We start from the raw sequence: 16,199 nt of genomic DNA on the forward strand, positions 1-16,199 counted from the left end.
TTATCTTGTGATAATATTTGGCCTGGAGGCTCACTCCCTCCAGTGAGCCTGTCCAGGAGTGGGGTCAAGAGGGGGTTTGCTTGAGATGGGAGTATCTAGAGTTGACAATTGATATATGACATTGGATGAAATAGTTCTGTTCAATACCGTACCAGGGAGGGACGGTTCTAAGGAGAACAGATACTGGGCTATACCATTAATCCTGTTGACATAGCAGTTACTGTCTGATGTGTTTTATTGATATCTGTCATACAAAACTTAACCTTTGTGAACTGTTACTAAGTATCTGTGGTTTGTCAATGTACGTTGAAGGGGGTATCGTTGCTATAAAAGATCCCTGTAGCAATTCTGTAATCACCTTCCTGGTTCATTCGAGAGAATGCATTAGTGGGGTCAAGAACTTTTGCAAAAGTATCTTAAGTATTAAAGATGTAGTTTAACTCGGACTGGTGTGTTTGTAACTCCTCATTTGGTAATGCGGAAATTAGCCACCACACTGACCTCACTAATGCTCGTGGCTGAATAGAAGCAAGTCCCCGCAGCAATGTTCCAACATCTAGTGGAATGCCTTCCCAGAAGAGTCAACGCTGTTATAGCAGCAAAGGGGGGACCAACTCCATATTAATTCCCATACATTTGGAATGAGATGTTCGATGTGCAGTTGTCCACATACTCCTTGTTATGTAGTGTATATAGTAGATTAAAGAATACATAGCTATCTCAATTGGTAAGCTATTGATGTTGGTTTTGGATGATAGTTTTAACAAAGCCAGAGACCTATAGAAGTTAGCAAAAGGAAGAAAGTTGAGTTGGTAAATAGTAGAAACTGTTGGAGTTGTTTTAGTCCACGGCAAACCGATGCAAAGTAGTGCATTATCTCCACAAGCTGAACTGGACCACAGAGACACACTATAGTGGAAATGCAATCTATACCTGCTGATCCTATTGTGTTTGTTTTTGTGTGGAGAGAGGAAGTCAATGATATTCATGAGAGAAGATTCCAGGATGCCAACCCTGCTGTTTTTCTCATTTCCCTTCAATCTCCATCCAAGAGGAAGAGCTGCATTGAGTGACAAAAGCCATATGTTTAGCTAGCTTTCACAGCATGCTAACCTAGCACACAGTGACACAGGCACTAACATTTAGTTAGACAAAGCAGCTGTAGTTACATGGTGACTGTTACACAGGTATACACAAACGTTTAGCTAGCCACGACAGCATATGTAATATGCTTACCTTAAAACTAACTTGCCTAGCACTGTAGTTAAATGGATCGGTGGATATCTGCAGATATGTTTACTGCTAGTCCCAACTCACAGTAAGATTACCAAGCTTTTGAGTCTTTTAAGAAAATAAAGGGGGCATCTTTATTGCTCTCATAAACTTTCCACGAGGCCAACAAATTCTAATGGGTGCAGAAAGTTGCAGTTTAAAAGTTTTGTATAAAAAAAGGGTTGATAGTTGTTGACAAATGACTTTTACTAGCTAATTTTACTGCTGCTTTAAAAAGCTTTTTGTGACTGTGAACCCAAGGACATGTGTTCAAGCATAACAGTTGGCTTAGACAAAAACACAGCAGAAAAGTTCTCTATTCCAATGTGAATATGATATTGAAGAAAGTTTTGGCTGTACGTAAGGATGTTTCAGTATCTTGGGTAAGTCTAAACTGAGACCTACTCAGTTAGTCTTTGCCATGATCCAAGTGAAACTGGCCACGGCCCACTCAACTACCGTTCCAGAACAACTGGGTTAGGATCTTGGCATAACGTTCTATTGGTTTAAGGTCAAAGGGTTCAGGGTTCATCTTACTGAGTTTTTGTAGTTCAGGCTTTGGGTTTAAAGTAGTAGGGTTTGGTGTGGCAGGGTTTGAGGTAGAATGGTTCAAATGTTACTGAGTTCTGGTAGTGCTTCAACATCTGGGCTTTGGGTTTGAGGTAGTAGGCTGGTGGCACGGCATTCTCGTCTCGGCAGTACCACTCCTCCAGGATGTGTGTGTCTAGCCCTGCCTCCACCGCCGCATCCAGGATCATCTCAAACTCTGGAGCTTCCACTTCCCCTGGAACGCGGATACTGCCATACTTCTCCCCCACCAGCCCCTATGAGTAAGGAAAGAACAAGGAATGGTAGGAGGAAAGAAAGATGGAGAGAGGTAGAACGGTCATCATCATCACCACTTGACTTTCTATTATCATTGGTTTCAAGGTTCATAGTTAGTCTCAAAGATACTCCGAGATTGAGTGTATGATTATGACTTTCTGCACAGCCTTTTGCCTTGAAGTGCTTATTGTGTGAAGGCATCCAGGCAAACAGGGAGACAATTACGGTATTTCATTAGTGTGTCTTGTGTGTACCGGTCTGCTCTGTCACCCGAGGCTTGGAGTTCATCATTTTTTCTGTTTTCTTTTCTTCCTTTTAGAATGTGAATTCACAGTACACGGCTAGACTGAAAGGCAAACAACTGGGCAAAGTAAATGGTCATGGCGAAGTGCTGAGTGTATCAGAAATGTATTGCTTTTGCTATTCATTTGTCTGTGGTCTTTGTCAGTGTGTGGGTAGCTGCTTTGAATGTAAATTAATTGTATGGAATGGAATAATGGAGTATGGATATGCCTGTTGGTACAGAGTGGAAGACAGCTTGGTGATTAAGAGCATTGGGCCAGTAACCGAAGATTAAAGGTGTACTGTTGTTATGTATAGCATAATCTTCATCATTATCATCTTCAACAGCAACACAGCCATTATCACGATCATCACCATGGTCTCCCTATAATAGTATGGCCAGGGATACAAAAGTATTTAAAGCCACACTGCTCACACATGCTTGATAGAATAAAAATGTTTTATTTAATCTTACTTTCAAACTCTCAAGCTGTCGGCAAAGGCACATCAATGCCAGAATGCGACTTTGCGAGCCTGGCATAGTGTAAGATCAGCTCTATCTCTGACAAATGCCTTTTTGAGGGAAAAAACGAATCGATATCAAATTGGTGGCTTTTCTATGTGTTGTCCATATATGTGACTTATTGTACAATCAAGTCTTTTTGATGAAAAAGACTGACCAAGATCAAATTAGTGGCTTGTATTTGGGTTTGTGTCTTGTCTTTTCTTGGGGAAACAAGTTGGAGGTACAGCAAAAGACAAATTAATAGGGTTTGCTAGCTATTTTTTCTAGCCAAACCAATTTTGATTCGGGGCCTGCTGAACAAAATGGAGGCAGTTCCCCTGAAATTGCTTGGCAAGAGATCTGAGGGAGAGAGTTGAGGTATGTCAGCTGTTTCAAGACATGAAAAAAAGTGACAGTCGTACATAGATGCTGACCGAGATCACAACAAACTCCCTGACATAAAGGGAATGGAAAGTTTCAAAAAACAGGTTGAGATGAGATACATTCTCCTTATTAGGAACTAATGACAGTTCCAATCAAAACCCTCCATCAGCTGTTTTCTTTAACAGAGCCAGAGTACGGCAGAGCTTTTTGTGGGAACTGCAGATCAGTTTGTCATTGGGGGATGGAGACATCTGGAAAAGAGCTGAACTAAGCCTAGACAGAGTGAGAGAGATGGAAAGAGAGAGAATGAGATAGAAGGAGAGAGAGAGGGAGAGTCATTCTCTGAGCTGCTGACAAAGTCTCTGTCAGCTTGCCTTGCAGGGACAGCAGGAAAGGACAGGATGGGTGAGTGACTGCAATTGTGTGTCTGTGTCATTGGTGGGTGGGTGGATTGATGTGTGAGAGAGATTAGAGAAAGTTTACACATACAATGTCAGCAAAAACACTACAGCAAATATTACAATATATTACAGTCCACAAAAACACTACAATAAAAACTGCAGTATACTGCAATCTGCAAAAACACTACATTAATTACTATAGTATATACTCAAGTTTTATGTTACTACAGTATTTATGCTATAGTTATCTGTAAATACCACAGCACACTACAGTATATACTATAGTATTCGCTGTAGTGTTTTTGCAGACTTTAGTCCTCAAGAACAATACAGTGAATACTACAGTTAAGTCTGCAAAAACACTACAGTGAATACTACAGTAAAGTCCACACAACCACTACAGTGAATACCATAGTATTTTTTCATGTGGGTTGGCCCTTTATGTACTGTACTGTCCTGTCACACACACTTGCACAGATGCCAGATGCAATCCCCTCTTCCTTTCTCCGTCCCCCTCTCTCTTCCCCCGCTGTCGCTCACTTGTACCTATCTCTATGTACATTGGCTTCAGAAAGTATTCACATCCTTGATTCTTTCCACATTTTGTTGTGCTACAGCCTGAATTTAAAATTAATTCAATTAAAGAAGAAAACATGTCACCGGCCTTCACAAAATACTCCATAATGTCAAAATTAGTATAATCTTTAAAAAAATGAGTCAATAAGTATTCAAACCCTTTGTTGTGGCAAGCCTAAATAACTTAAGGAGTAAAAATATGCTTTACAAGTCACACAATAAGTTGCATGGACTCACTCTGAGTACAATACTAGAGTTTAACATGTTTTTTCAATGACTAAAACCAAAGGTGTTTTTCCAATGCCTCGCAAAGGGCAACTATTGGTAAAAAAACAGACATTGAATATCCGTTTGAGCATGGAGAAGTTATTTATTACACTTTGGATGGTGTATCAATACTCCCAGTCACTACAAAAATATAGGTGTCCTTCCTAACTCAGTTGCCAGAGAGGAAGGAAACCAGTCAGGGATATCTCCATGAGGCCAATGGTGACTTTAAATAGTTACAGAGTTTAACCTATTGGGGATAGGGGGCAGTATTTGCACGGCTGGATAAAAAACATACCCGATTTAAACTGGTTACTACTCTTGCCCAGAAACGAGAATATGCATATAATTAGTAGATGTGGATAGAAAACACTCTAAAGTTTCTAAAACTGTTTGAATGGTGTCTGTGAGTATAACAGAACTCATATGGCAGGCCAAAACCTGAGAAGATTCCATACAGGAAGTGCCCTGTCTGACAATTTGTTGCATCTCTGTTGAAAATACAGCATCTCTGCTGTAACGTGACATTTTCTAAGGCTTCCATTGGCTCTCAGAAGGCGCCAGAAAGTGTAATGGGGTGTCTGCTGTCTCTGGGCGAAGAACAGCAGGAGAATTTGTGAGTGGTCGACCTGGGGACAGTGACACTGGAGATGCACGTTCATGAGAATTCTCAATTTTTTTCTTTCAGCCTTTGAATGAATACAACGTCGCCCGGTTGGAATATTATCGCTATTTTACGAGAAAAATAGCATAAAAATTGATTTTAAACAGCGTTTGACATGTTTCGAAGTACGGTAATGGAATATTTTGAAATGTTTTGTCACAAAATGCACTCGCGCGTCACCCTTCGGATAGTGACCTGAATGCACAAACAAAACAGAGCTATTTGAATATAACTATGGATTAATTGGAACCAAAACAACATTTTTTGTTGAAGTAAAAGTCCTGGGAGTGCATTCTGATGAAGAACAGCGAAGGTAATCCAATTTTTCTAATAGTAATTCTGAGTTTAGGTTGTCCCAAACTTGGTGGGTGTGAAAATAGCTAGCCGTGATGGCCGGGCTATGTACTCAGCATATTGCAAAATGTGCTTTTGCCAAAAAGCTATTTTAAAATCTGACACCGCGATTGCAGAAAGGAGTTCTGTATCTATAATTCTTAAAATAATTATGTATTTTGTGAACGTTTATCGTGAGTAATTTAGTAAATTCACCGGAAGTTTGCAGTGGGTATGCTAGTTCTGAACATCACATGCTAATGTAAAAAGCTGGTTTTTGATATAAATATGAACTTGATTGAACAAAACATGCATGTATTGTATAACATAATGTCCTAGGAGTGTCATCTGATGAAGATCATCAAAGGTTAGTGCTGTATTTAGCTGTGGTTTTGGTTTTTGTGACATTATATGCTAGCTTGAAAAATGGGTGTGTGATTATTTTTGGCAGGGTACTCTCCTGACATAATCTAATGTTTTGCTTTCGCTGTAAAGCCTTTTTGAAATCGGACAATGTGGTTAGAGTAATGAGAGTCTTGTCTTTAAAATGGTGTAAAATAGTCATATGTTTGAGAAATTGAAGTTATAGAATTTTTGAGGTATGCGTGTGTGTTTCCGTGTGTGCATACACTCCACAGTGTGTATTCATGAGTGTGTGTGTCTGTTATTGGCCAGGTTCAGCTAGGGATCAAGTGGTTAAACAGATCCTCCTGGGTTGATATTAATGCATGCAGAGAGCCACACAGGACTTTTCATTTCTGAAGAAGAGTCACATCTTTGGTAAAAGCATCATCTCAACCCCTTACCTTGGTGGCTATTACAATTTGAGAGGGGGCAGAGGGAAAAATATCAAACAGAGAGAGGGAGGGGAATATGGAAGAAAGCAGAGATGAAGTGATAGAGATATGTAGAGAGGGGCAAGGAGAGGGAGAGAGAGAACAGAAAGAGAGAGAGAGATGAGGGTAAGGGGAAAAGGACAGAGACAGAGTGGTTGTGGCGGCAGAGAGATCAAGATAAAAGATATGTAAATGAAAAGAGAAGGGGTAAAAAGGTAGACAGAAGGAGCCCATGGGGCAAGGCCCCTATCCACTATCCTACCACCTCTCTCTCTGATCTCTGACCCAAACTACAATCTCATCCCTTCCATCAAAAAGACTTACTCACATTTACAGCTGAAGTCGGAAGTTTACATACACATAGATTGGAGTCATTAAAACTCGTTTTTCAACCACTCCACAAAGTCGGTTAGGACATCTACTTTGTGCATGACAGAAGTAATATTTCCAACAACTGTTTACAGACAGATTATTTCACGTATAACTCACTGTATCGCAATTCCAGTGGGTCAGAGGTTTACATACACTAAGTTGACTGTGCCTTTAAACAGCTTGCAAAATTCCAGAAAATGATGTCATGGCTGTAGAAGCTTCTAATAGGAAAATTGACATCATTTAAGTCAATTGGAGGTGTACCTGTGGATGTATTTCAAGGCCTACCTTCAAACGCAGTGCCTCTTTGCTTGACATAATGGGGAAATCAAAAGAAATCAGCAAAGGCCTCAGAAAAAAAATTGTAGACCTCCACAAGTCTGGTTCGTCCTTGGGAGCAGTTTCCAAACGCCTGAAGGTACCACGTTCATCTGTACAAAGAATAATATGCAAGCATAAACACCATGGGACACGCAGCCGTCATACCGCTCAGGAAGGAGACGTGTTCTGTCTCCGAAAGATGAACGTGCTTTGGTGCAAAAAGTGCAAATCAATCACAGAACAGCAGCAAAGGACCGTGTGAAGATGCTGGAGGAAACAGGTAACAAAGTATCTATATCAGGTTACGTCCTATATCGACGTAACCTGAAAGGCCGCTCAGCAAGGAAGAAGCCAATAATGCTCTAAAACCACAATAGAAAAGCCAGACTATGGTTTGCAACTGCACATGGGGACAAAGATCGTACTTTTTGGAGAAATATCCTCTGGTCTGATGAAACAAAAATAGAACTGTTTGGAACTAGCATTCCCACCGAACACTTCCGGTGAATTTACTAAATTACTCACGATAAACGTTCACAAAAAACATAACAATTATTTTAAGAATTATAGATACAGAACTCCTATATGCACTCGCTATGTCCGATTTTAAAATAGCTTTTCGGTGAAAGCACATTTTGCAATATTCTGAGTAGATAGCCCGGCCATCACAGGCTAGCTATTTTGACACCCACCAAGTGTGGTACTCACCAAAGTCAGATTTACTGTAAGAAAAATGTTATTACCTTTGCTGTTCTTCATCAGAATGCACTCCCAGGACTTCGACTTCAATAACAAATGTTGGTTTGGTCCCAAATAATCCATTGTTATATCCAAATAGCGGCGTTTTGTTCGTGCGTTCAAGACACTATCCGAAAGGGTAAATAAGGGTGACGAGCACGACGCATTTCGTGACAAAAAATTTGTAAATATTCCATTACCGTACTTCGAAGCATGTCAACCGCTGTTTAAAATAAATTTTTATGCCATTTTTCTCGTAAAAAAGCGATAATATTCTGACCGGGAAATCGTTTTTTATTACAAAGAAAGCGAAAGTAAAAGCATGGGATCCTCTCATGCACGAGCCTCAGTCTGATGGCCCTCTGATAGAGCACTTGCCAAAAGCGCTAATGTGTTTCAGCCTGGGGCTGGAATTACATCATTCAGCTTTTTCCCCGCCTTCTGAGAGCCTATGGGAGCCGTAGGAAGTGTCACGTAACAGCAGAGATCCCCTGTTTTGGATAGAGATGATCAAGGAGGCCAAGAAATGGTCAGACAGGCCACTTCCTGTAAGGAATCTTCTCAGGTTTTTGCCTGCCATATAAGTTCTGTTATACTCATAGACACCATTCAAACAGTTTTAGAAACTTTAGGGTGTTTTCTATCCAAAGCCAATAATGATATGCATATTCTATTTACTGGGCAGGAGTAGTAACCAGATTAAATCGGGTACGTTTTTTATCCGGCCGTGCAAATACTGCCCCCTATCCCCAACAGGTTAAGTGTATGTAAACTTCTGACCCACTAGGAATGTAATGAAAGAAATACAAGCTGAAATAAATCATTCTCTCTACTAATATTCTGATATTTCACATTCTTAAAAAAAGTGTTGATCATAACTGACCTAAGACAGGGAATGTTTACTAGGATTAAATGTCTGGAATTGTGAAAAACTGAGTTTAAATGTATTTGGCAAGGTCTATGTAAACTTCTGACTTCAATTGTATATATTCTTGAGTTAATTCGAGATATGGTAACTCGTTAAATAACTTTTCCCGTGGTGCCCCAAGTTCCGAATGAGTTAATTGTTACATGATTAATTTAATCTAGTAATAATTAAACATAGTAGGTAATTATTCGATATATAACAGTCATCACATTAATGAGAGTCACGTCACAACAACAGTAAAATTTAATTCTCAGCAGGGTGTAATGGACAGGGCGGTTATATGAAGGCTTATAAAGACTTATTAAAATTCTTATTATACCCACAACAAAACATGGACCTGCGGAGGTCTGGAGGCACTCCTCTAGTAGCTTCATCCTGAGATGCTGCAGGTCCGGACTGTCCCACTCCTCTGGGTCCATCCCCCAGTACAGGTCTACCACCTGCAGAGGAGAGATTGTAATACATTACATAAATAATCTGTATATTACATATACAGTATGAATTCAGTGTCCCGTTCACAAGGTCCTTGGATTTAGATCCTAGATCGTTCTCTTTGGCAAATACCAGTAATCATTTGGACCAGGGTTTTGCTTTGTTTTCACCACAGTTATAGTGGAGATCATGTTCACATAGACATACAGCTCACAATCCGATTCAGACAATCATATTGCACATGAACAGGCCAATAGAAGAAGAGTGAAAAGAATAGCTAGGTGTTTCCACTCCATCATGAACATTGAGTGCAAAGGTTGCCAATCTCCTATGTTGACGTGAGATATAGAGAACAGTAGAGTTAGAGCACAAAAAAAGCAGGAGATTGACCACTCGAAACCTGACAGATCTGATTGCCGTTATTTGTGTCACACCAGAGGATTAGTAAATTACCCCTGAACTGATTAGGGCGGGTGAAGTGGAGGACTGAATGTACCCCTCGAAGACATATGTGTCCATAGCCTCCGTCTCCGCCTGTGACAGGGGATACACGTGACTCCTGGGTAGTGCGGCGTCTACCAGGAGATTTATCACACAATCCCCCCGACGATGGGGTGGTAATTGAGTCGCCTTCTTTTTGGAGAAGGCGAGAGCCAAGTCGGAATATTCGTGGGGCATGCGCACGGTGGAGACCTGGTCTGGACTTTCCACCGTAGTAGCACCAACGGAGACCCCTAAACACCTCCCCGAGCACTCTCGCAACCACCCCGTGAGAGCCCTCCGTTGCCATGAAAGAGTGAAGCCATGACAAGCTAACCAGGGTAGTCCTAGCACTACAGGAAACACAGGAGAGTCAATGGGGAAGAGACTGATTCTCTCCTTGTGACCCCCTGCATCACCATGCCCAGAGGAGCGGTGGCCTCCCTAATCAACCCTGACCCTAATGGTCGACTGTCTAAGGCGTGAACTGGGACGGGCATAGCCACTGGAACAATGGGGATCCCTAAACTATGGGCGAATGATCTGTCTATATATTCCCAGCCGCGCCTGAATCGACGAGCGCCTTATGCTGGGAACGCGGGGAAAACTCAGGTCAAGTAACATACAAAAACATGTGTGCAACAGAGGGCTCTGGGTGAGAATGGTGCCGGCTCACCTGGGGTGACGCCAGAGTGCCCTGCCTGCTGCCTTGACCCCCAGAGGAACCAACCCGGCACCGACAGGCAGTGTGACCTCTGCGGCCACAGATGGTGCACGAGACGGAACCTCCTCCGGTCTCCCTGAGCGCAGCACCTCCCAGCTCCATGGGCATCGGAGCGGTGGTGATGGGGGATGGAACCGACAGACCCCGCTCTGGATGTCCGCGTATAGCCAGAAGGTTATCCAGCCGAATGGACAGGTCCACCAGCTGGTCGAAGGTGAGGGTGATATCCCTGCTGGCCAACTCCCAACTCCCGCTGCTCTACCCTCGGGTGGGTGGTCGAAGACTCCCCGGAAGCGGCGGGTGAACTCCTCCAAATGGTCCAGCGCCGCATCAACTTCTCCCCACATGGCGTTGGCCCACTCCAGGGCTTTCCCCGAGAGGCACGAGACGAGGGCGGACAGCCTCTCACGGCCCGAAGGAGCCAGGTGGACGGTTCCCAGGTAGAGATCCAGCTGCAACAGGAAACCCTGGCAGCGTGCAGCTGTCCCATCGTACTCCCTTGGGAAGGGCGAGATGAATCCCACTGGTTGCAGGGGGGGGCGAGTAGTGGAGACCCCGGTGGTGCTGGTGGAGGTGCTGTAGGAACTCCCTGTCTCTCCCAGCAGTCCATGGTTTGGATGACGCGGTCCATGGCGGCGCGGAGATGGTGGAGCATTGCCTCGTGCTCCCGGACGTGCTCCTCGACCCCTATACCAGGGGCACCTGCTCCTGCTGACTCCATATTTGTGGTGAGGAATTCAGGGCGCCAGGTGTGTGGGAAAGCAAGACAAAACAAATGGAAAATGAAAGGTGGATCAGCGATGGCTAGAAGACCGGTGACGTCGACCGCTGAGCGCGGCCTGAACAAGGAGAGGAACCGACTTTCGCGGAAGTTGTGACACGTACTTTGGTGCGAAAAGTGCAAATCAATCCCAGAACAGCAGCAAAGAACCTTGTGAAGATGCTGGAGGAAACAGGTACCAAAGTATCTATATCCACAGTAAAATTAGTCCTATTTTGACATAACCTGAAAGGCCGCTCAGCAAGGAAGAAGCCACTGGTCCATAACTGCCATTAAAAAAGCCAGACTACGGTTTGCATCTGCACATGGGGACAAATATTGTACTTTTTGGGGAAATGTCCTCTGGTCTGATGAAACAAAAATAGAACTGTTTGGCCATAATGACCATTGTTATGTTTGGAGGAAAAAGGGGGAGGCTTGCAAGCCGAAGAACACCATCCCAACCATGAAGCATGGGGGTGGTAGCATGATGTTGTGGGGGTGCTTTGCTGCAGGAGGGACTGGTGCACTTCACAAAATAGATGGCATCATGAGGAAGGGAAATTACGTGGATATATTGAAGGAACGTCCCAAGACATCAGTCAGGAAGTTAAAGCTTGGTCGCAAATGGGTCTTCCAAATGGACAATGACCCCAACCATACTTCCAAAGTTGTGGCAACATGGCTTAAGGACAACACAGTCAAGATATTGGAGTGGCCATCACAAAGCCTTGATCTCAATCCTATAGAAAATTGGTGGGCAGAACTGAAAAAGCATATGCAAGCAAGGAGGCCTACAAAACCAGTTACACCAGCTCTGTCAGGAGGAATGGGCCAAAATTCACCCAACTTATTGTGGGAAGCTTGTGGAAGGCTACCTGAAATGTTTGACCCAAGTTAAACAATTTAAAGTCAATGCTACCAATTACTAATTGAGTGTATGTAAACTTCTGACCCACTGGGAATGTGATGAAAGAAATAAAAGCTGAAATAAATCACTCTATCAATCAAATTTCAATTAAATGTATTTACAAAGCCCTTCTTACATCAGCTGATGCCACAAGTGCTGTACAGAAAACCAGCCTAAAACCCCAAACAGCAAGCAATGCAGGTGTAGAAGCACGTTGGCTAGGAAAAACTCCATTGAAAGGCCAGGCTATGAGGGGTGTCAAGGCCCCTTCTGGCTGTGCCGGATGGAGATTATAACAGAACATGGCCAAGATGTTCTCTACTATTATTCTGACAGTGGTGATCCTAACTGACCTAAGAAAGGGCATTTTTACTAGGATTAAATGTCAGGAATTGTGAAAAACTGAGTTTAAATGTCTTTGGCTAAGGTGTATGTAAACTTCTGACTTCAACTGTATGTATGCCTCTTGTCCAGATGGGACAGGGCAGTGTGGTGGCGATTGCATCATCTGTGGATCTATTGGGGCGGTAAGCAAATTGAAGTGGGTCTAGGGTGGCAGGTAAGATGGAGGTGATATGATCCTTGTCTTGTCTAGCACTTCATGACAGAGGTGAGTGATAGTCTTTTAGTTCAATTACCTTTGCTTTCTTAGGTACAGGGACAATGGTGGTCATCTTGAAGCATGTGGCAATTACAGACTGGGATAGGGAGAGATTGAATACATCTGTAAACACACCAGCCAGCTGGTCTGCACATGCTCTGAGGACGCGGCTAGCTATACTATCTGGGCCGGCAGACTTGGGAGGGTTAACGCGCTTAAATGTCTTACTCAAGTCGGCCACGGAGGAGGAGAGCCCACAGTCCTTGATAGCGGGCCGCGTCAGTGGTACTGTATTATCCTCAAAGTGAGTGAAAAAGGTGTTCAGCCTGTCCAGAAGCAAGACGTGGCTGGTTTTCCTTTTATAATCCGTTATTGTCTGTAGACCCTGCCACATACGTCTCGTGTCTGAGCTGTTGAACTGGGACTCAACTTTGTCCCTATATCGACGTTTAGCCTGCTTGATTGCTTTGCGGAGGGAATAACTACACTGTTTGTACTTTTCCATATTCTTAGTCTTCTTGCCCTGGTTAAATGCGGTGCTTCGCACTTTCAGTTTTGGGCGAATGCTCCCATCTATCCATGATTTCTGGTTGGGGTAGGTTTTAATAGTCACAGTGGTTACAACATCTCCTATGCACTTCCTGATAAACTTATTTACCGTATTGGTATATGTGTCAATATTATTTCCTGAAGCTACTCTGAACATATCCCAGTCCGCGTGCTCAAAACAATCTTGAAGCGTGGATTCCGATTGGTCAGACCAGTGTTGAATAGTCCTCACCACGGGTGCTACCTGTTCGAGTTTCTGCCTATAGGAGGGGAGAAGCAAGATGGAATTGTGAGATATTCTAGGTCGGGTTAACAGAAGGACTTGAGTTCCTGTATGTTATCACAGTTACATCATAAATTGTTAATCATAAAACATATACCTCCAACCTTCTGCTGCTTCCCAGAGAGATGTTTGTTCCTGTCGATGCGATGTACTGAGAACCCAACTGGCTTTTCAGAGTCAGACAGTATATCTCGATGAGAGAGCCATGTTTCCGTGAAGCAGAGTATGTTACAGTCCCTGGTGTCTCTCTGAAAAGCAACTCTCGCTTTGAGGTCATCAACTTTATTATCCAGAGATTGTACATTAGCGAGTAAAATACTCAGAAGCGGTGGGTGGTGTGCACACTTGCTAAGTCGAACCAGAAGACCGCCTCGGTCTAATGTAGCAGGCGTAAAAGAAACGCCTGAGCAGCGTTTGTTTTTTTCCTCATCGGGACCAGAAGAAAATTATCTGGGGACGTTTTCTTCTGCTACTGTTAAACCAATCCAGTAAATGTGGAGGAGGAGTTAAGATGGAGTGTTAAGATGGAGCCATTCCTATGGGGGAAATGTCCGGATGTTGTTAGGGGGTGGCTTGTGATTGGCATTGTCAGGACAAGGAAATAGGGTGGAGAGTAAAATGGATGTGAGTTCTTAGGTGTTTTCAAATTGACCTTCAATTTCATCTTAGTGTTGAGTACTCGTTGAAGGTGGAACAGGGGGAAGAGGCCAGAATGATTTAACAGTCCATACATCTTCGGCCGTTGTAGGAAAGATGCAATCACTAAAACACTCGTAAGCCTGAGTTCCATTGTTATGAGGAAACCTGTCCCAGTGTTTTAGTAGCTGGGTCTGGTCTACTTAGTTCATTGACTGTAATGTAACCAGAAACAATTAGGGAGTGGGGTGTCTTGCTTTGTCTTCTGTCAGTTCTATCACCTGGAGAGCTGGGCCAGGGCTCACTGGCACAGAGCAGTAAAGTGTGGCAGCCTACAAGAACCGTCGGATGTAGCGCCCATTCATTGTTGGTAAAAAGCCCTAATTTAACTAAAAAGGTTTTCGGTGGAAATTTAGATTTGAGTGGTTTTGGATACGTTAAAGCCTGTACTTTATTGAAATTCTAAAATATTGTATGATTGCTAAAGGAAAATAGTTAATTTCCAAGGTTCTTGACATTCCCAATAGAGCTCGCCAGTTTGTAGTCCTAAATAACGGAAAATGAAACCTCTTGTTCGTTCAGCCATTCCTGTGGGGGAAATTAATGGGAAAAGAAAGGGCTTTTGGGGTAAACAGTAAAAATAAGTTCTGAGGTTAACACAGGCCAAGAATATCTTATACGTTTTGTTCTATGAGATAATATCAGTCAGTTAACATGACCTCTATGAATAATGAAGCCTTTATGTGCTTGTTTTGAATACAGAAATGCAAAAAATGATGTGAAGTTAGCTGATGAAGATGATCTTATAGAACAAAGTGTTTAAGATCTAGTAAGCTTATGTTTACTACAGACCTTATTTTCAGTAAAAAAAAACTTTTGCTTTGGCCAATGAGCCATGGCAGAGTTACTGCCTACAAAAACATTACATTGCTATTGCTTTCAATTAGCTAGCTAGTTAGTAATGCAGAAGTATATAGTTGTCATTTACAATCAACAATATAGTGGTCGGATTTTTATTTTGTCAAAAAGTAACGGAGCGAACATTAACGTTAGTCCATTCATAACGAGTTTCACACTTTTCCGCAATGTAAGGTTGCTTGAACATTGGTTATTAATTTGCCAAAATGACATGAAAAATAATCAAATTATATTTACAGTATTGCAGTAATTTCAGCAGTTCAGATTTATTTTGATTTTAAGTAGCAATTAAACAATATCCTATCTTAAACTTGTTTGGAAGCGAAACGCATCTTGCTATCATTCGCTGTGTCATTTTAAGCAGCAACCCATTTCTAGCTATGGCCGCTTGTCTTCTTTCCCCCTCAACTTTCTAAAAGCATTCGATAGTTGTAGATGAATTGTCTACCAATACAGTTACACCAATCCACTGCTTTGAAATCTTTGAGTGGGTGTGAACAAGTGCACAGGGGAGTAGGTGCGCTAGTAGTAACGCGCACACACTTCCTTCCCTCTTTCTAATCAGTCATCAAAACATCTCATCTTTGAAGCTGACTTATATCTATTTGCTTTTGATTCAGCGGAATAGTTATTACTATGAGCAAAATTGCCAATATGCTCTGAATTACCCTTATCAATGATTATTTTACGACTGGTCCCAACGATAGTCAACAAAGTGAAGAATTCAAGTCCAGTCACCTCATGGAACATCCACATCAATAAAATCCTTGCTGCCCACTACCATCCGGGCCTTCAACAACACCAGGTCGCAATCAACACACAGCACTACCCAGTTATTTTATTAGCTCTTTTGCACAATAGTATTTATTTACTTGCCTTTGTGTGATTGTATTGTAGTGTTGTATTTTTGTTTTTTACTACACCTGTATGACAAACAAATGTAATCTCATCTCTCAGCAGAAGAGATCGTTCCTCCTGACCTGTTCCTGTAAGATGAATTTAAATTAGTATCATTACCTTATTTCTTCCATCTTTCATGCCATCCATTGTTGTATATAGTCAAATCAAACAGATCTTTCTTTAATAAATCTTCTTAGGGCTAGGGGGAAGTATTGAGAATTTTGAAAAAAATATGTGCCCATTTTTAACTGCCTCCTACACCAATTCAGAAGCTAGAATATGCATATTATTGTTCAGGTTTG

The 16,199-nt window shown here is 42.3% G+C and overlaps 1 protein-coding gene across 2 annotated transcripts in view; it reads right to left on the minus strand.

The window, feature by feature from the left end:
* LOC115194103 (NACHT and WD repeat domain-containing protein 2-like) overlaps window positions 1-16,199 on the minus strand; it is a 66,213-nt gene that overhangs the window by 19,932 nt on the left and 30,082 nt on the right. The window contains exons 4-5 of one of the 2 annotated variants that reach the window (XM_029753477.1): window positions 9,028-9,144; window positions 1,893-2,096 (exon numbers count right to left, since the gene is read on the minus strand). In XM_029753477.1, the coding sequence (XP_029609337.1) occupies window positions 1,893-2,096; window positions 9,028-9,144 (321 nt within the window). Of the gene's footprint in view, window positions 1-1,809; window positions 2,097-9,027; window positions 9,145-16,199 lie in introns of those variants that run through there. The other variant, XM_029753478.1, reaches the window with a different exon arrangement.

Source organism: Salmo trutta, chromosome 5, assembly GCF_901001165.1.
Source record: "Salmo trutta chromosome 5, fSalTru1.1, whole genome shotgun sequence".
In the NCBI taxonomy this organism is placed as follows: domain Eukaryota; kingdom Metazoa; phylum Chordata; class Actinopteri; order Salmoniformes; family Salmonidae; genus Salmo; species Salmo trutta.